General features: G+C 40.9%; 1 protein-coding gene across 1 annotated transcript in view; it reads right to left on the reverse strand.

Moving 5' to 3' along the window:
• Positions 1-2287: 2287 nt before the first annotated feature.
• The window catches only part of LOC139393337 (serine/threonine-protein kinase WNK1-like), a 212444-nt gene continuing 191987 nt past the window's right edge, over positions 2288-22744 (reverse strand). The window contains exons 29-31 of the mRNA XM_071141971.1: positions 9769-9810; positions 5935-6173; positions 2288-4942 (exon numbers count right to left, since the gene is read on the reverse strand). Of these exons, the coding sequence (XP_070998072.1) occupies positions 4559-4942; positions 5935-6173; positions 9769-9810 (665 nt within the window). The 3' untranslated portion in view covers positions 2288-4558. The remainder of the gene's footprint in view (positions 4943-5934; positions 6174-9768; positions 9811-22744) is intronic.

Consider the following 22744-nt stretch of genomic DNA (forward strand, 5'->3'; position numbering starts at 1 on the left):
CCATGTGTTGGAGATAGAGAGTCCCCTGACCTCTCCTCTTCTGCCTCCACTAGCCCTGGCTTCTACCTCAACCCAGCAGCACAGTGTACAGTACTACTGCCATGTGTTGGAGATAGAGAGTCCCCTGACCTCTCCTCTTCTGCCTCCACTAGCCCTGGTTTCTACCTCAACCCAGCAGCACAGTGTACAGTACTACTGCCATGTGTTGGAGATAGAGAGTCCCCTGACCTCTCCTCTTCTGCCTCCACTAGCCCTGGCTTCTACCTCAACCCAGCAGCACAGTGTACAGTACTACTGCCATGTGTTGGAGATAGAGAGTCCCCTGACCTCTCCTCTTCTGCCTCCACTAGCCCTGGCTTCTACCTCAACCCAGCAGCACAGCGTACAGTACTACTGCCATGTGTTGGAGATAGAGAGTCCCCTGACCTCTCCTCTTCTGCCTCCACTAGCCCTGGCTTCTACCTCAACCCAGCAGCACAGTGTACAGTACTACTGCCATGTGTTGGAGATAGAGAGTCCCCTGACCTCTCCTCTTCTGCCTCCACTAGCCCTGGTTTCTACCTCAACCCAGCAGCAGTGTACAGTACTACTGCCATGTGTTGGAGATAGAGAGTCCCCTGACCTCTCCTCTTCTGCCTCCACTAGCCCTGGCTTCTACCTCAACCCAGCAGCACAGTGTACAGTACTACTGCCATGTGTTGGAGATAGAGTCCCCTGACCTCTCCTCTTCTGCCTCCACTAGCCCTGGCTTCTACCTCACTTTCACTTTACCCACCTTAAATGGCATAGGGCCCAGTCACAACTACTACTGTAAAGACTACGTCCAAAATGGTGCCCTATTCCCTATTCAGTGCACTAGGGTCCATAGGACGCTGGTCAAAAGTAGTGCACTATATAGGGAATAGGGTGTCATTTGGGGGACACAGCCTAAGACTGCCCCACTGACAGTAGACACACATTATGCCTGGTTAGTAAACTATAAAACACCACAATCTGGTTTTAACTCTTTTGAGACATTCACACAAATACCGTTTCTCACTGACTGACTTTCTCTTCTCTATTCCTATCCGTCTACCGCTTCCTCCCCTCTCTTTCACCACCAACACGAGGCTTGTATACCGTGCTGCCTGGTGTCGGACACACTCAAGGCTTCCTGGACAGGCCATCAGTAAAGATAGTCTGATTGTTGTAGTGGGTCTAATGATAGGCTCAGTGTTAGCTAGAGAGCTCTTGCATACTGAATGAATGGTTCTAGCATCTGAAACACTAGAACAAACGGAACAGTCAAGCATTCTGTTCCTAACAGACCCTTTATTTTAAATGTTAAGGTAACCCTGGTTCAGCCTCACTCTGTTGTTGTGTTGTCTGCGTTCCTTTGTTTGTTTCAAATACAGAGTTTGTCCAAGCTTCACCATCAGATCCAGTCCTACTCTCTGCAGAGTCTAGGACTAAGTTTGTCTTCCGCCCCCCCAAATCAAAATGTATTTAACCCCAATACTAAAACAATAAATGGCACAAAGAAACAAAAACCCCACAGCCCACCTTCCCCCGTCTCCCCTTCCCAGTGTACCTTTGACTTTTGTACCCACAGAGCCAGTAAAGCACTTCAATGTAGCAGAAATCAACAGCACTTCCGTTACTCCATCATGTCAAAGAAACTGTTCAAAATAATAAGCAAAATAAATAATGGAAGGCACTAGAAACTCTAGCAGAGCTCTCGCTGGAGTACTGGGGGGCGAAAGGACACGGAAAAGACCAAGGGTGAGTCCTACATTGCACCTTATCCCCTATATAGTGCACTACTTTTGACCAGAGCCCCATGGGCCCTGATCGAGGTCTTATCGGCTCCTGGTGAAAGGTTGAACACGGTGTAGGGGATAGGGTGTTATTTGGCACTCAACCCCAAGTTACTATTCAAGTACGTTAATTGAGTCCATTTAACATTCACATTTATCTAATATAAAGAAAGTAGAAAGAGAAGAAAGGTTAAAGTGACCTCGATAAGTACTGGATAAGGAAAATAGCTAGCCTTTTATTTTGTTATTTTTTTGTTCAGCCTAAGTATTACCAATCCACCATAACGTTTCCTCCAACTGTCTTTTATTTTGTTATTTTGTGTTCAGCCTAAGTATTACCAATCCACCATAACGTTTCCTCCAACTGTCTTTTATTTTGTTATTTTCTGTCTTTTTTCTTCTTAAACTCGTGTTGTCCAACAACATGTATAATAATCACAGTGTTTCAACATCAGAAACTGATGGGTAAATACAGGTCCATACAGAACGTCTTTTCTTGTTTTTTAAATAGAATAATAATAATGTACATTTCTGTTTTCAATCACACTATTGAAAAGACTCAGAAGTAGAGAGAGATCGAGGCCCCTAACGCTGTCAACATCATGATTATAAAAGGCTTTATGTTACTAATAGATCATAGGTTTGAAAGCTTCACAAGCCCTCAGGACAGACGGCGTTGTGTTGCTGGAGATCCAAGGCATTACTTTTCATCCATCATACCATCCACCACGCAGCCTACCACCAAGCCCAGCCCACGTCCAGTCCTCTCCTTGCCCCACCGAGACCTGTCCGTCTCTGGGTCCATGCAGGACCAACACCAACCTACCTCACAACCGTGAAAACAATATCATGTGTGACACAGAGAGCCAACAGGACATACCTCCTTCCGTTCACCCTGCATTCCCTCTCAGAGCTAAACCACCTGTGAAAAAGAAGACTATTGAGTTGAGTCTGAGAGAATCTACTTCAGTCAACAACTCCTGTCTGAGAGAATCTACTTCAGTCAACAACTCCTGTCTGAGAGAATCTACTTCAGTCAACAACTCCTGTCTGAGAGAATCTACTTCAGTCCTGTCTGTGTTAGTTCAGGGGGGCTCTCTCATTAGGGATATGTAGATGGGAACTACGAGCCAGCTTGTACAGACTTTATGCTTCAGGATGGGGATCTCATCAACCTCCCAGATATAGCACATTTTAAAATGGAGTAACTATAAGCCTGAAGTTAAGACTGGGATAGATGGGTCTCACACACACTACTCCCCTCCAATCATGTAAAGAGATGGTTACCATGGAGAGGGGAGTTGTAGTTTCTTTAAAGGCCCTATATACTGGGAGATGTAGTTTCTTTAAAGGCCCTATACTGAGAGAGAGTTCCTGGATAGGAGGGTCAACCCTAGCGTTAACCCTTTCATCATGCTACAGAAGAGTCTCCTCAGTTCAATGGGGACAGAGGAAAAAAAATTAAAACACTAATCAAACATGGAATCATCATAATCCCAAACTCTTCAAAAATCATAAAAAAAAGACATTCTGAATCTGGTCATGGATTGTTTTGTTTTCCTAATGAAGGTCACTTTATGTGTTATTATTATATTAAGGAGGAGGTTTCTATTACGGTGTTCTTATTGCATCCCATGGCAACAGGAGGGGTAGAGCAGGGTATGAACCCCCAGGTCTTTTCTACTGACTGTCAACACTGCCTGACCAGCTACATACATGGCACCAGTCCCACACCTCAGCCTCACAAGCTCATTCCTTGACCCCATAACCTTCCTCACATCTCCTCAACATGCTACACAACTCTACCATAATGGACTTCTACTGGAGCTGTATAGTACTGTACAGTCACTTAAAGCTCTGTTCTGGAGGTCAGTTACCAACAGGAGGAGCTGTATAGTACTGTACAGTCACTTAAAGCTCTGTTCTGGAGGTCAGTTACCAACAGGAGGAGCTGTATAGTACTGTACAGTCACTTAAAGCTCTGTTCTGGAGGTCAGTTACCAACAGGAGGAGCTGTATAGTACTGTACAGTCACTTAAAGCTCTGTCCTGGAGGTCAGTTACCAGCAGGAGGAGCTGTATAGTACTGTACGGTCACTTAAAGCTCTGTTCTGGAGGTCAGTTACCAGCAGGAGGAGCTGAACAGGCAGGGGGGGGGGGTTCAGATAGGTGAGAGGAGAAAGGGGGTTAGCTATGTACTGCAGCTCCCCAACGATAAGTAGACCCCCTTGGTCTGTTACTATCCTCCATCCCTCCTCTCTGAGATCAGTACAAGGCTCTGGTCTCTACTATAGAGTACATGTAAAAGCCAGTCACAGTGAAGGAACAAAGCCCATCACCACACACACACATTTTACAATAGTAATTGTCACATTAACCCTCTTTGGCCACATAACATTGCACTCGTGTCCATTGGTATTCCTTGTCGCGTTTTGCGTCTTTCTTCGACCCCCAAGGCCCACAGTTGACCTCGGGGTGGGGGGGGAGAGGGGAAGTGTGTCCCTCTCCTGTTATCCTTCAAGGAAACAGAAGAGGGCAGAGTGGTGCACCATTTCACACAGCAGCTGACTCTTCTCTCTCCTGCTCCTCCTCTTCTTCACAGCCAGCTCATTCACATTCAATACAGTCCCACCAACCATGATGTCGCTTGTAACACACAAGCCCCTCTCCCCCTTGTAACACAGACACCCTTCATTCCTCATGTCTCTCTCCCTCAGTCTGTCAGTCTCTCAGCCCGGCATGGCTAACATCCCCTCATGGCCACTACGTGGTCCTCAGGTTGGGGCCTCCAGGGTTGCTGACGGATTTCTGCAAAGTGCTGATGTGATGGAAGCCCTGCAGGGAGCCCTGCCCCCCAGTGGCAGAGGAGGGGTACTGCGAGGAGGAGGCAACCAGGGGCTGAGAGGAGGCTAACATACCGGCCTGACCCTGTCCCGGCCCTGTGGACCCCGTGGATCCCACCCACTGGGCGCTGCTGTAAGGTGCAGTGGAGGAGGGGTAGCATGCCCCGACCCCGCCGTACTGGGGAGGGGGACACAAGGAGCCCTTGCGGCCTCCCAGAGAGGTAGCGGGGGTGGAAGAGGCGTTGCTGGGGCACAGCTGACTCGGGGCGGAGAACTTACGGCCCTTGTTGGTGGACGGGGTCGCCTGGAGAGGGAGAAGAGACACCAGGGTGAGATACTGCATGGCTGCTCTCCAATATCCATACTAGCATACCACTTACATTACATGGCCAGAGCTATCTCAGCTATGCTACGTGGAGGTTGGACCAGGACCCATATCAACAACTCATGTTCCAGCTTACAAACACCATAACATTCCCGTCCCCATAACATTCCCATAACATTCCCGTCCCAATAACATTCCCGTCCCCATAACATCCCCATAACATTCCCGTCCCCATAACATTCCAGTCCCCATAACATTCCAGTCCCCATAACATTCCCGTCCCCATAACATTCCAGTCCCCATAACATTCCCATAACATTCCCGTCCCCATAACATTCCTGTCCCCATAACATTCCCATAACATTCCAGTCCCCATAACATTCCAGTCCCCATAACATTCCCGTCCCCATAACATTCCAGTCCCCATAACATCCCCGTCCCCATAACATTCCCGTCCCCATAACATTCCAGTCCCCATAACATTCCCATAACATTCCCGTCCCCATAACATTCCCGTCCCCATAACATTCCCGTCCCCATAACATTCCCGTCCCCATAACATTCCCGTCCCCATAACATTCCCGTCCCCATAACATTCCCATAACATTCCAGTCCCCATAACATTCCCATAACATTCCCGTCCCCATAACATTCCCGTCACATTCCCATAACATTCCCGTCCCCATAACATTCCCATAACATTCCTGTCCCCATAACATCCCCATAACATTCCCGTCCCCATAACATCCCCATAACATTCCCGTCCCCATAACATTCCCGTCCCCATAACATTCCCGTCCCCATAACATTGCCGTCCCCATAACATTCACTTCCAGTAATCTATATTTCAAATAAGCAACACAATCAAACATGGACTATATTGGTAAGGCTTGAGCATCCCATTATTTTGATGAATAAGACCTTTTGAGAATGTTTTGTTTCTATACTAGAATGAGTCTGTCTTTACTCACCTGGTAGCTGTGTCCCTGTGAGGGTTGCTGTTGCTGTTTGGAGCGACTCTTGCCCTGGGACAGACTGATGGCGTCGCGGGCCCAGTTGTCAACCAGCTTGTGCAGGTCGTCGGTGAACGTGCCCTTCCGGCCCTGTTGAGGGGGGTTGGGAGAAGGCTGGCCCTGGTTCTGACCCCCTGAACCCTGGTCTCCTGGACCCTGGCCTCCTGGACCACTCACTGTGTTGGTGCTGCTGGTCCCTGGAGAGACGGGAGAGACAGAGAGAGAGAGGGGGAGAGAGAGACAGAGAGGAGGGTTATGGGATATGTAGAGTAGGTAGTTGTTTGGTGTCAGTGTGTTTGCGTTGGTTAACGACATACTCTAGCTATGTCAACGTAACAGGACAGGATCCTATGACACATTATGATCAACTCTGAGGCATGCATTTCCTCCATCCTGATGAACTGGGCCAACATTTAGCAGGATGAAAATATCTACTCTAATCTGACAAATGGGTTCTGCATATGAACAGCAGAGGGAGCTGTAACACAAGTCTTAGTCCATCACCCTGAATGAACCAGAACATTCTCCATTTTAAAAACACATTCACTGTCTGCAGATAAAATGTTCAATATATCAACAATGACTAGCTTAGACTTACAGCTAAAATGACCCATCTCTCACAAGATCCATGTTGGGGATTTAATTTGGGCCAAGACCTAAGATCATGGTGGTTTACGTTTGGAGACTTAATGAATTGTATTTCAAAAGAAAATGTTATCTAATGTTGTCTACAGTCATTCTGTATCAGCAGCCTTCCTAAAACACTAACAGGCATTATATTACAGCAAGCATTACATGAGAACAGATGTATTGAGCTGCAAACAGGCTTTAAAAAGGTTAGCTGTTCAGTGCCTCTCTTCCTGGAAGCAGAGCCAGAACCCAAAATACACCAGAGGTGAGAGTGAGTATGGGAAAATTAATCAGCTCCTTTTTCACAGTCACCTACTGCAATGTCTCAACAATCGAAGGCAACAATAATTATATACATGCAGTAGCCATGCAGTAGCTGGCTGCAATAGGAACTCAAGGACCTGATGCATTTCCGTTGCAAACAATAAATGAAGCTATGATAGAAAAACAAACTCCTAAAATGTAATTGTTGTTCAATAGATAAACTAAGTTCAATCATTGAAGATCTTTGGCATTTCTGACAAGCTACTGAGTCAAGTCTTTTTATAAAAAAAAGGAAACATTTATAATTAGAGGGAGGCAAAGCCATGAGTAAAGCAGCGATACACTGAGTCATGACTGCAGCACCAGTGGAACTCTGGGTAATGGAGTCCACAGGACAAGCCATGCTCTAAACTAGAAGAGATGGGGGAAGGAGGGGAGCAGCTGAATCACAACATGACTTCAACATTTTGTGGTCTGGATGACTCCCATTCACATTGCAACGACTCTGAATAAATATTTTTTAGGTTGGCCAATAACCAAAATACCGTACGTTTAAAGGGCCAATCAGCACGTGCTACATACGTTTTCTGACTTGTACATTCTTGATATGTATCCAATTATTCTTGAAGAATCTAACTTATAAATGCCTCAGGTGCTTAGTTCAATTGTCGTATCCCATCAGAACTCAAAATACAACCTTGTTTTACTCCAATGTTTGTAAACAAAAGGAACAAACACTTTTTAGCCTCAAAACATTGTTAAAACGATCATTTTAAGGCTTCCCGAGTGGCGCTGTGGTCTAAGGCACTGCATCCCAGTGCCATTAGAGATCCTGGTTTGAGTCCAGGCTCTGTCGCAGCGGGCTGCGACCGGGAGACCCATGGGGTCCAGCATCGTCCGAGTTAGGGGAGGGTTTGGCCGGCCGGGATGTTCTTGTCCCATCGCGCTCTAGCGACTCCTGTGGTGTACCGGGCACATGCACGCTGACACGGTCGTCAGGTGTACGGGTGTTTCCTCCGACACATTGGTGCGGCTGGCTTCCGGGTTAAGCGGGCATTGTGTCAAGAAGCAGTGCGGCTTGGTTGGGTCGTGTTACGGAGGACGCATGGCTCTCGACCTTCGCCTCTTCCGAGTCCGTACGGGAGTTGCAGCGATGAGACAAGACTGTAACTCCCAAATGGAAACCACGAAATTGGTGAGTAAAAGGGATGATCTATTTTATATACATACACCACTGTTCAAAAGTTTGAGGTCACTTAGAAATGTCCTTGTTTTTGAAAGAAAAGCAATTTTGTTGTCCATTAAAATAACATCAAATTGATCAGAAATACAGTGTAGACATTGTTGTAAATTAATGTTGTAAATGATGTAAATGGCAAATTTTTAATGGCATATCTACATAGGCGTACAGAGGCCCATTATCAGAAACCATCACTCCTGTGTTCCAATGGCACGTTGTGTTAGCGAATCCAAGTTTATCATTTTAAAAGGCTAATTGATCATTAGAAAACAATTTTGCAATTATGTTAGCACAGCTGAAAACTGTTGTTCTGATTAAAGAAGCAATAAAACTGGCCTTCTTTAGACTAGTTGAGTATCTGGAGCCTCAGCATTTGTGAGTTCGATTACAGGCTCAAAATGGCCAGAAACAAAGAACTTTCTTCTCAAACTCATCAGTCTATTCTTGTTCTGAGAAATGAAGGCTATTCCGTGCGAGAAATTGCCAAGAAACGGAAGATCTCATAAAACGCTGTGTACTACTCCCTTCACAGAACAGCGCAAACTGACTCTAACCAGAATAGAAAGAGGAGTGGGAGGCCCCAGTGCACAACTGAGCAAGAGGACAAGTACATTAATGTCTAGTTTGAGAAACAGAAGCCTCACAAGTCCTCAATTCTCAGCTTCATTAAATAGTACCCGCAAAACACCAGTCTCAACGGTGAAGAGGCGACTCCGGGATGCTGGCCTTCTAGGCAGAGTTCCTCTGTCCAGTGTCTGTGTTCTTTTGCCCATCTTAATCTTTTATATTTATTGGCCAGTCTGAGATATGGCTTTTTCTTTGCAACTCTGCCTAGAAGGCCAGCATCCCGGAGTCGGGACGTTGTTGACGTTGAGACTGGTGTTTTGCGGGTACTAATTAATGAAGCTGCCAGTTGAGGACTTGTGAGGCTTCTGTTTCTCAAACTAGACATTAATGTACTTGTCCTCTTGCTGAGTTGTTTATTTATGTTCCCCAAACATTTTTGAGGAATACAAGATGTATCGACTTGAAAACTGTATAATTGGTTAAGTACTGTGGATACCAATATCCCTGTGAGCCTCTGCAGGCGCATGTTGCCCAGGGTTAAGAACAGACATGGGAAAATGAATAATATGACATTGTATCGTATTACACCCTCAAAACTTATTCCATGGATCCCTTGGTCAATTTATAAAAAATCTGTTAGTATTTTCACGTAAAATAAAATGACATTTAGAAGACATTGTTATATATCTGGCCACGGAACCCACTTTGAGAACCCCTGTGATAGATCATTTGAATGGGGTCATCGTCACAACAGAGAAATGCTCAAGTCACCCTGTGAGAGGAGAGCCTTGTTGACTCCGACACACGACTAAAGCCACAGCTGGCATCCACAGGGCAGTAAAGTGCACAGACATTCAAAGCAGAGAGCAACGGGAGGTAGGATTGCAAAATTACAGCAACTTATTCAAAATGTCCAGGTTTCCAGAAAGGGAATAAGCAGGGAGGGAATCCTCCAAATGGGATTTCTGGAAAACCTGGGACATTTGGGAAAGATTCTTTAACTTTGCAACCCGAACAGGGGGGTGCAGAGAGTGAGGGTGGTGGAGGAGGCAGTAGGGGGTGGGGGCAAAGGTCATAAAATAGATAATTACTACAGAGTTGGTTGCAGGGGCAGACTTTTTTCACCATCTTCCCTGAAGAGTGGACGGAGAGAATGTGAAGCGCAGGACGGACGGAGAGTGCGTGAGGATTGGAGGAGAAAGTGTGTGTTAATCATTCACCCTTCTACAACAGACTACAGCATACTGAGTGTTTTCAATTCAAACTAAAACAAGCACTCCTCCTGAGGTAAATCCAGATCCTCTCTACAGCTCATTCCCCTTGGTTAAAAAGACAGGAGTGTAGGGGTGTAGGGCGGTGGGTATAGGGGTGTAGTTGTAGGGTTTAGGGTGCAGGGAATAGTAGTATAGGGGTGTAGTTGTAGGGTTTAGGGTGCAGGGAATAGGAGTGGAGGGGTGTAGGGTTTAGGGTGCAGGGAATAGGAGTGTAGGGTGTAGGGTGGAGAGCAGAGGTTGGCAGGAGTTTAAGCTGCAGAGGGATCATTAAGGCATTCATACAAACTTAATTAACATCCATTAATGAAAGTACAAACTCCTTTCATTGAGTCAAACCCAGTCAGAATAAGTTACATCAACTCAACAGGTAATAAACAATTGCTTGTCTTTCCTTTTTGTCTGCTTTGCAATGGAAGACATGGATCTGGCTGGCTGGGTGGGTTCTCTCCTAGCAGATAGCCAAATGGTGAGAAGATGAGATGTGATGAGGCTGAGAACAGCACATGGTAAGTTGGAGAAAGGTGGGGTTTCTGGATGAAGTTTGCTAAGGTTCTCCACATTAACACTATCAATGGTGCTAACACAAGACAGAAGAAAAGACCGGCTGCCGGCTGCAGTAGGGAGAAGTGTAGTACAGACCATAACTACCACTAAAGGGTAGTACTGTAGTACAGACCATAACTACCACTAAAGGGTAGTACTGTAGTACAGACCATAACTACCACTAAAGGGTAGTACTGTAGTACAGACCATAACTACCACTAAAGGGTAGTACTGTAGTACAGACCATAACTATAACTAAAGGGTAGTACTGTAGTACAGACCATAACTACCACTAAAGGGTAGTACTGTAGTACAGACCATAACTACTACTAAAGGGTAGTACTGTAGTACAGACCATAACTATTACTAAAGGGTAGTACTGTAGTACAGACCATAACTATAACTAAAGGGTAGTACTGTAGTACAGACCATAACTATTACTAAAGGGTAGTACTGTAGTACAGACCATAACTATTACTAAAGGGTAGTACTGTAGTACAGACCATAACTATAACTAAAGGGTAGTACTGTAGTACAGACCATAACTATTACTAAAGGGTAGTACTGTAGTACAGACCATAACTAATACTAAAGGGTAGTACTGTAGTACAGACCATAACTAAAGGGTAGTACTGTAGTACAGACCATAACTATTACTAAAGGGTAGTACTGTAGTACAGACCATAACTAATACTAAAGGGTAGTACTGTAGTACAGACCATAACTAAAGGGTAGTACTGTAGTACAGACCATAACTACTACTAAAGGGTAGTACTGTAGTACAGACCATAACTATTACTAAAGGGTAGTACTGTAGTACAGACCATAACTATAACTAAAGGGTAGTACTGTAGTACAGACCATAACTATTACTAAAGGGTAGTACTGTAGTACAGACCATAACTATTACTAAAGGGTAGTACTGTAGTACAGACCATAACTATAACTAAAGGGTAGTACTGTAGTACAGACCATAACTATTACTAAAGGGTAGTACTGTAGTACAGACCATAACTAATACTAAAGGGTAGTACTGTAGTACAGACCATAACTAAAGGGTAGTACTGTAGTACAGACCATAACTAATACTAAAGGGTAGTACTGTAGTACAGACCATAACTATTACTAAAGGGTAGTACTGTAGTACAGACCATAACTAAAGGGTAGTACTGTAGTACAGACCATAACTATTACTAAAGGGTAGTAGTTCAGACCATAAATATTACTAGAGGGTAGTACTGTAGTACAGACCATAACTATTACTAAAGGGTAGTACTGTAGTACAGACCATAACTATTACTAAAGGGTAGTACTGTAGTACAGACCATAACTATTACTAAAGGGTAGTACTGTAGTACAGACCATAACTAAAGGGTAGTACTGTAGTACAGACCATAACTAAAGGGTAGTACTGTAGTACAGACCATAACTATTACTAAAGGGTAGTACTGTAGTACAGACCATAACTATTACTAAAGGGTAGTACTGTAGTACAGACCATAACTATTACTAAAGGGTAGTACTGTAGTACAGACCATAACTAATACTAAAGGGTAGTACTGTAGTACAGACCATAACTATTACTAAAGGGTAGTACTGTAGTACAGACCATAACTACTACTAAAGGGTAGTAGTACAGACCATAACTATTACTAGAGGGTAGTACTGTAGTACAGACCATAACTATTACTAAAGGGTAGTACTGTAGTACAGACCATAACTATAACTAAAGGGGAGTACAGACCATAACTACTACTAAAGGGTAGTACTGTAGTACAGACCATAACTATTACTAAAGGGTAGTACTGTAGTACAGACCATACCTACTACTAAAGGGTAGTACTGTAGTACAGACCATAACTATTACTAAAGGGTAGTACTGTAGTACAGACCATAACTAGTACTAAAGGGTAGTACTGTAGTACAGACCATAACTATTACTAAAGGTTAGTACTGTAGTACAGACCATAACTATAACTAAAGGGGAGTACAGACCATAACTACAACTAAAGGGTAGTACTGTAGTACAGACCATAACTACTACTAAAGGGTAGTACTGTAGTACAGACCATAACTATTACTAAAGGGTAGTACTGTAGTACAGACCATAACTAGTACTAAAGGGTAGTACTGTAGTACAGACCATAACTATTACTAAAGGGTAGTACTGTAGTACAGACCATAACTATTACTAAAGGTTAGTACTGTAGTACAGACCATAACTATAACTAAAGGGTAGTACAGACCATACCTACTACTAAAGGGTAGTACTGTAGTACAGACCATAACTATTACTAAAGGTTAGTACTGTAGTACAGACCATAACTACTACTAAAGGGTAGTACTGTAGTACAGACCATAACTATAACTAAAGGGGAGTACAGACCATAACTACAACTAAAGGGTAGTACTGTAGTACAGACCATAACTACTACTAAAGGGTAGTACTGTAGTACAGACCATAACTACTACTAAAGGGTAGTACTGTAGTACAGACCATAACTGCTACTAAAGGGTAGTACTGTAGTACAGACCATAACTAAAGGGTAGTACTGTAGTACAGACCATAACTATAACTAAAGGGTAGTACTGTAGTACAGACCATAACTATAACTAAAGGGGAGTACAGACCATAACTACAACTAAAGGGTAGTACTGTAGTACAGACCATAACTACTACTAAAGGGTAGTACTGTAGTACAGACCATAACTAAAGGGTAGTACTGTAGTACAGACCATAACTATTACTAAAGGGTAGTACTGTAGTACAGACCAAAACTATTACTAAAGGGTAGTACTGTAGTACAGACCATAACTATTACTAAAGGGTAGTACTGTAGTACAGACCATAACTATTACTAAAGGGTAGTACTGTAGTACAGAACATAACTACTACTAAAGGGTAGTACTGTAGTACAGACCATAACTACTACTAAAGGGTAGTACTGTAGTACAGACCATAACTAAAGGGTAGTACTGTAGTACAGACCATAACTATTACTAAAGGGTAGTAATGTAGTACAGACCATAACTATTACTAAAGGGTAGTACTGTAGTACAGGCCATAACTATTACTAAAGGGTAGTACTGTAGTACAGACCATAACTAATACTAAAGGGTAGTACTGTAGTACAGACCATAACTACTACTAAAGGGTAGTACTGTAGTACAGACCATAACTAATACTAAAGGGTAGTACAGACCATAACTACTACTAAAGGGTAGTACTGTAGTACAGACCATAACTACTACTAAAGGGTAGTACTGTAGTACAGACCATAACTAAAGGGTAGTACTGTAGTACAGACCATAACTATTACTAAAGGTTAGTAGTACAGACCATAACTATTACTAAAGGGTAGTAATGTAGTACAGACCATAACTATAACTAAAGGGTAGTACTGTAGTACAGACCATAACTAATACTAAAGGGTAGTACTGTAGTACAGACCATAACTACTACTAAAGGGTAGTACTGTAGTACAGACCATAACTAAAGGGTAGTACTGTAGTACAGACCATAACTATTACTAAAGGTTAGTAGTACAGACCATAACTATTACTAAAGGGTAGTACTGTAGTACAGACCATAACTATTACTAAAGGGTAGTACTGTAGTACAGACCATAACTATTACTAAAGGGTAGTACTGTAGTACAGACCATAACTATTACTAAAGGGTAGTACTGTAGTACAGACCATAACTATAACTAAAGGGTAGTACTGTAGTACAGACCATAACTAAAGGGTAGTACTGTAGTACAGACCATAACTATTACTAAAGGGTAGTACTGTAGTACAGACCATAACTATTACTAAAGGGTAGTACTGTAGTACAGACCATAACTACCACTAAAGGGTAGTACTGTAGTACAGACCATAACTATTACTAAAGGGTAGTACTGTAGTACAGACCATAACTAATACTAAAGGGTAGTACTGTAGTACAGACCATAACTAAAGGGTAGTACTGTAGTACAGACCATAACTATTACTAAAGGGTAGTACTGTAGTACAGACCATACCTACTACTAAAGGGTAGTACAGACCATAACTATTACTAAAGGGTAGTACTGTAGTACAGACCATAACTATTACTAAAGGGTAGTACTGTAGTACAGACCATAACTAGTACTAAAGGGTAGTACTGTAGTACAGACCATAACTACTACTAAAGGGTAGTACTGTAGTACAGACCATAACTAAAGGGTAGTACTGTAGTACAGACCATAACTATAACTAAAGGGTAGTACTGTAGTACAGACCATAACTATAACTAAAAGGGGAGTACAGACCATAACTACTACTAAAGGGTAGTACTGTAGTACAGACCATAACTATTACTAAAGGGTAGTACTGTAGTACAGACCATAACTACTACTAAAGGGTAGTACTGTAGTACAGACCATAACTAAAGGGTAGTACTGTAGTACAGACCATAACTATTACTAAAGGGTAGTACTGTAGTACAGACCATAACTATTACTAAAGGGTAGTACTGTAGTACAGACCATAACTATTACTAAAGGGTAGTACTGTAGTACAGACCATAACTACTACTAAAGGGTAGTACTGTAGTACAGACCATAACTACTACTAAAGGGTAGTACTGTAGTACAGACCATAACTATAACTAAAGGGTAGTACTGTAGTACAGACCATAACTAAAGGGTAGTACTGTAGTACAGACCATAACTATTACTAAAGGGTAGTAATGTAGTACAGACCATAACTATTACTAAAGGGTAGTACTGTAGTACAGACCATAACTAATACTAAAGGGTAGTACTGTAGTACAGACCATAACTATAACTAAAGGGGAGTACGGACCATAACTACTACTAAAGGGTAGTACTGTAGTACAGACCATAACTATTACTAAAGGGTAGTACTGTAGTACAGACCATAACTACTACTAAAGGGTAGTACTGTAGTACAGACCATAACTATTACTAAAGGGTAGTACTGTAGTACAGACCATAACTATTACTAAAGGGTAGTACTGTAGTACAGACCATAACTATTACTAAAGGGTAGTAGTACAGACCATAACTATTACTAAAGGGTAGTACTGTAGTACAGACCATAACTACTACTAAAGGGTAGTACTGTAGTACAGACCATAACTATTACTAAAGGGTAGTACTGTAGTACAGACCATAACTATTACTAAAGGGTAGTACTGTAGTACAGACCATAACTATTACTAAAGGGTAGTACTGTAGTACAGACCATAACTATTACTAAAGGGTAGTACTGTAGTACAGACCATAACTAAAGGGTAGTACTGTAGTACAGACCATAACTATTACTAAAGGGTAGTACTGTAGTACAGACCATAACTATTACTAAAGGGTAGTACTGTAGTACAGACCATAACTATTACTAAAGGGTAGTAATGTAGTACAGACCATAACTATAACTAAAGGGTAGTACTGTAGTACAGACCATAACTATTACTAAAGGGTAGTAGTACAGACCATAACTATTACTAGAGGGTAGTACTGTAGTACAGACCATAACTACTACTAAAGGGTAGTACTGTAGTGCAGACCATAACTATTACTAAAGGGTAGTACTATAGTACAGACCATAACTATTACTAAAGGGTAGTACTGTAGAACAGACCACAACTACTACTAAAGGGTAGTACTGTAGTACAGACCATAACTAAAGGGTAGTACTGTAGTACAGACCATAACTATTACTAAAGGGTAGTAGTACAGACCATAACTATTACTAAAGGGTAGTACTGTAGTACAGACCACAACTACTACTAAAGGGTAGTAGTACAGACCATAACTATTACTAAAGGGTAGTACTGTAGTACAGACCATAACTATAACTAAAGGGTAGTACTGTAGTACAGACCACAACTACTACTAAAGGGTAGTAGTACAGACCATAACTATTACTAAAGGGTAGTACTGTAGTACAGACCATAACTATAACTAAAGGGTAGTACTGTAGTACAGACCATAACTACTACTAAAGGGTAGTACTGTAGTACAGACCATAACTAGTACTAAAGGGTAGTACTGTAGTACAGACCATAACTATTACTAAAGGGTAGTACTGTAGTACAGACCATAACTATTACTAAAGGGTAGTACTGTAGTACAGACCATAACTACTACTAAAGGGTAGTACTGTAGTACAGACCATAACTATTACTAAAGGGTAGTAGTACAGACCATAACTATTACTAAAGGGTAGTACTGTAGTACAGACCATAACTACTACTAAAGGGTAGTACTGTAGTACAGACCATAACTATAACTAAAGGGGAGTACAGACCATAACTACAACTAAAGGGTAGTACTGTAGTACAGACCATAACTACTACTAAAGGGTAGTACTGTAGTACAGACCATAACTACTACTAAAGGGTAGTACTGTAGTACAGACCATAACTGCTACTAAAGGGTAGTACTGTAGTACAGACCATAACTAAAGGGTAGTACTGTAGTACAGACCATAACTATAACTAAAGGGTAGTACTGTAGTACAGACCATAACTATAACTAAAGGGGAGTACAGACCATAACTACAACTAAAGGGTAGTACTGTAGTACAGACCATAACTACTACTAAAGGGTAGTACTGTAGTACAGACCATAACTAAAGGGTAGTACTGTAGTACAGACCATAACTATTACTAAAGGGTAGTACTGTAGTACAGACCAAAACTATTACTAAAGGGTAGTACTGTAGTACAGACCATAACTATTACTAAAGGGTAGTACTGTAGTACAGACCATAACTATTACTAAAGGGTAGTACTGTAGTACAGAACATAACTACTACTAAAGGGTAGTACTGTAGTACAGACCATAACTACTACTAAAGGGTAGTACTGTAGTACAGACCATAACTAAAGGGTAGTACTGTAGTACAGACCATAACTATTACTAAAGGGTAGTAATGTAGTACAGACCATAACTATTACTAAAGGGTAGTACTGTAGTACAGGCCATAACTATTACTAAAGGGTAGTACTGTAGTACAGACCATAACTACTACTAAAGGGTAGTACTGTAGTACAGACCATAACTAATACTAAAGGGTAGTACAGACCATAACTACTACTAAAGGGTAGTACTGTAGTACAGACCATAACTACTACTAAAGGGTAGTACTGTAGTACAGACCATAACTAAAGGGTAGTACTGTAGTACAGACCATAACTATTACTAAAGGTTAGTAGTACAGACCATAACTATTACTAAAGGGTAGTAATGTAGTACAGACCATAACTATAACTAAAGGGTAGTACTGTAGTACAGACCATAACTAATACTAAAGGGTAGTACTGTAGTACAGACCATAACTACTACTAAAGGGTAGTACTGTAGTACAGACCATAACTAAAGGGTAGTACTGTAGTACAGACCATAACTATTACTAAAGGTTAGTAGTACAGACCATAACTATTACTAAAGGGTAGTACTGTAGTACAGACCATAACTATTACTAAAGGGTAGTACTGTAGTACAGACCATAACTATTACTAAAGGGTAGTACTGTAGTACAGACCATAACTATTACTAAAGGGTAGTACTGTAGTACAGACCATAACTATAACTAAAGGGTAGTACTGTAGTACAGACCATAACTAAAGGGTAGTACTGTAGTACAGACCATAACTATTACTAAAGGGTAGTACTGTAGTACAGACCATAACTATTACTAAAGGGTAGTACTGTAGTACAGACCATAACTACCACTAAAGGGTAGTACTGTAGTACAGACCATAACTATTACTAAAGGGTAGTACTGTAGTACAGACCATAACTAATACTAAAGGGTAGTACTGTAGTACAGACCATAACTAAAGGGTAGTACTGTAGTACAGACCATAACTATTACTAAAGGGTAGTACTGTAGTACAGACCATACCTACTACTAAAGGGTAGTACAGACCATAACTATTACTAAAGGGTAGTACTGTAGTACAGACCATAACTATTACTAAAGGGTAGTACTGTAGTACAGACCATAACTAGTACTAAAGGGTAGTACTGTAGTACAGACCATAACTACTACTAAAGGGTAGTACTGTAGTACAGACCATAACTAAAGGGTAGTACTGTAGTACAGACCATAACTATAACTAAAGGGTAGTACTGTAGTACAGACCATAACTATAACTAAAAGGGGAGTACAGACCATAACTACTACTAAAGGGTAGTACTGTAGTACAGACCATAACTATTACTAAAGGGTAGTACTGTAGTACAGACCATAACTACTACTAAAGGGTAGTACTGTAGTACAGACCATAACTAAAGGGTAGTACTGTAGTACAGACCATAACTATTACTAAAGGGTAGTACTGTAGTACAGACCATAACTATTACTAAAGGGTAGTACTGTAGTACAGACCATAACTATTACTAAAGGGTAGTACTGTAGTACAGACCATAACTACTACTAAAGGGTAGTACTGTAGTACAGACCATAACTACTACTAAAGGGTAGTACTGTAGTACAGACCATAACTATAACTAAAGGGTAGTACTGTAGTACAGACCATAACTAAAGGGTAGTACTGTAGTACAGACCATAACTATTACTAAAGGGTAGTAATGTAGTACAGACCATAACTATTACTAAAGGGTAGTACTGTAGTACAGACCATAACTAATACTAAAGGGTAGTACTGTAGTACAGACCATAACTATAACTAAAGGGGAGTACGGACCATAACTACTACTAAAGGGTAGTACTGTAGTACAGACCATAACTATTACTAAAGGGTAGTACTGTAGTACAGACCATAACTACTACTAAAGGGTAGTACTGTAGTACAGACCATAACTATTACTAAAGGGTAGTACTGTAGTACAGACCATAACTATTACTAAAGGGTAGTACTGTAGTACAGACCATAACTATTACTAAAGGGTAGTAGTACAGACCATAACTATTACTAAAGGGTAGTACTGTAGTACAGACCATAACTACTACTAAAGGGTAGTACTGTAGTACAGACCATAACTATTACTAAAGGGTAGTACTGTAGTACAGACCATAACTATTACTAAAGGGTAGTACTGTAGTACAGACCATAACTATTACTAAAGGGTAGTACTGTAGTACAGACCATAACTATTACTAAAGGGTAGTACTGTAGTACAGACCATAACTAAAGGGTAGTACTGTAGTACAGACCATAACTATTACTAAAGGGTAGTACTGTAGTACAGACCATAACTATTACTAAAGGGTAGTACTGTAGTACAGACCATAACTATTACTAAAGGGTAGTAATGTAGTACAGACCATAACTATAACTAAAGGGTAGTACTGTAGTACAGACCATAACTATTACTAAAGGGTAGTAGTACAGACCATAACTATTACTAGAGGGTAGTACTGTAGTACAGACCATAACTACTACTAAAGGGTAGTACTGTAGTGCAGACCATAACTATTACTAAAGGGTAGTACTATAGTACAGACCATAACTATTACTAAAGGGTAGTACTGTAGAACAGACCACAACTACTACTAAAGGGTAGTACTGTAGTACAGACCATAACTAAAGGGTAGTACTGTAGTACAGACCATAACTATTACTAAAGGGTAGTAGTACAGACCATAACTATTACTAAAGGGTAGTACTGTAGTACAGACCACAACTACTACTAAAGGGTAGTAGTACAGACCATAACTATTACTAAAGGGTAGTACTGTAGTACAGACCATAACTATAACTAAAGGGTAGTACTGTAGTACAGACCACAACTACTACTAAAGGGTAGTAGTACAGACCATAACTATTACTAAAGGGTAGTACTGTAGTACAGACCATAACTATAACTAAAGGGTAGTACTGTAGTACAGACCATAACTACTACTAAAGGGTAGTACTGTAGTACAGACCATAACTAGTACTAAAGGGTAGTACTGTAGTACAGACCATAACTATTACTAAAGGGTAGTACTGTAGTACAGACCATAACTATTACTAAAGGGTAGTACTGTAGTACAGACCATAACTACTACTAAAGGGTAGTACTGTAGTACAGACCATAACTATTACTAAAGGGTAGTAGTACAGACCATAACTATTACTAAAGGGTAGTACTGTAGTACAGACCATAACTACTACTAAAGGGTAGTACTGTAGTACAGACCATAACTATAACTAAAGGGGAGTACAGACCATAACTACAACTAAAGGGTAGTACTGTAGTACAGACCATAACTACTACTAAAGGGTAGTACTGTAGTACAGACCATAACTACTACTAAAGGGTAGTACTGTAGTACAGACCATAACTGCTACTAAAGGGTAGTACTGTAGTACAGACCATAACTAAAGGGTAGTACTGTAGTACAGACCATAACTATAACTAAAGGGTAGTACTGTAGTACAGACCATAACTATAACTAAAGGGGAGTACAGACCATAACTACAACTAAAGGGTAGTACTGTAGTACAGACCATAACTACTACTAAAGGGTAGTACTGTAGTACAGACCATAACTAAAGGGTAGTACTGTAGTACAGACCATAACTATTACTAAAGGGTAGTACTGTAGTACAGACCAAAACTATTACTAAAGGGTAGTACTGTAGTACAGACCATAACTATTACTAAAGGGTAGTACTGTAGTACAGACCATAACTATTACTAAAGGGTAGTACTGTAGTACAGAACATAACTACTACTAAAGGGTAGTACTGTAGTACAGACCATAACTACTACTAAAGGGTAGTACTGTAGTACAGACCATAACTAAAGGGTAGTACTGTAGTACAGACCATAACTATTACTAAAGGGTAGTAATGTAGTACAGACCATAACTATTACTAAAGGGTAGTACTGTAGTACAGGCCATAACTATTACTAAAGGGTAGTACTGTAGTACAGACCATAACTAATACTAAAGGGTAGTACTGTAGTACAGACCACAACTACTACTAAAGGGTAGTACTGTAGTACAGACCATAACTAATACTAAAGGGTAGTACAGACCATAACTACTACTAAAGGGTAGTACTGTAGTACAGACCATAACTACTACTAAAGGGTAGTACTGTAGTACAGACCATAACTAAAGGGTAGTACTGTAGTACAGACCATAACTATTACTAAAGGTTAGTAGTACAGACCATAACTATTACTAAAGGGTAGTAATGTAGTACAGACCATAACTATAACTAAAGGGTAGTACTGTAGTACAGACCATAACTAATACTAAAGGGTAGTACTGTAGTACAGACCATAACTACTACTAAAGGGTAGTACTGTAGTACAGACCATAACTAAAGGGTAGTACTGTAGTACAGACCATAACTATTACTAAAGGTTAGTAGTACAGACCATAACTATTACTAAAGGGTAGTACTGTAGTACAGACCATAACTATTACTAAAGGGTAGTACTGTAGTACAGACCATAACTATTACTAAAGGGTAGTACTGTAGTACAGACCATAACTACCACTAAAGGGTAGTACTGTAGTACAGACCATAACTATTACTAAAGGGTAGTACTGTAGTACAGACCATAACTAATACTAAAGGGTAGTACTGTAGTACAGACCATAACTAAAGGGTAGTACTGTAGTACAGACCATAACTATTACTAAAGGGTAGTACTGTAGTACAGACCATAACTACTACTAAAGGGTAGTACTGTAGTACAGACCATAACTAAAGGGTAGTACTGTAGTACAGACCATAACTATTACTAAAGGTTAGTAGTACAGACCATAACTATTACTAAAGGGTAGTAATGTAGTACAGACCATAACTATAACTAAAGGGTAGTACTGTAGTACAGACCATAACTAATACTAAAGGGTAGTACTGTAGTACAGACCATAACTACTACTAAAGGGTAGTACTGTAGTACAGACCATAACTAAAGGGTAGTACTGTAGTACAGACCATAACTATTACTAAAGGTTAGTAGTACAGACCATAACTATTACTAAAGGGTAGTACTGTAGTACAGACCATAACTATTACTAAAGGGTAGTACTGTAGTACAGACCATAACTATTACTAAAGGGTAGTACTGTAGTACAGACCATAACTATTACTAAAGGGTAGTACTGTAGTACAGACCATAACTATAACTAAAGGGTAGTACTGTAGTACAGACCATAACTAAAGGGTAGTACTGTAGTACAGACCATAACTATTACTAAAGGGTAGTACTGTAGTACAGACCATAACTATTACTAAAGGGTAGTACTGTAGTACAGACCATAACTACCACTAAAGGGTAGT

Source organism: Oncorhynchus clarkii, chromosome 33, assembly GCF_045791955.1.
Source record: "Oncorhynchus clarkii lewisi isolate Uvic-CL-2024 chromosome 33, UVic_Ocla_1.0, whole genome shotgun sequence".
NCBI lineage: Eukaryota > Metazoa > Chordata > Actinopteri > Salmoniformes > Salmonidae > Oncorhynchus > Oncorhynchus clarkii.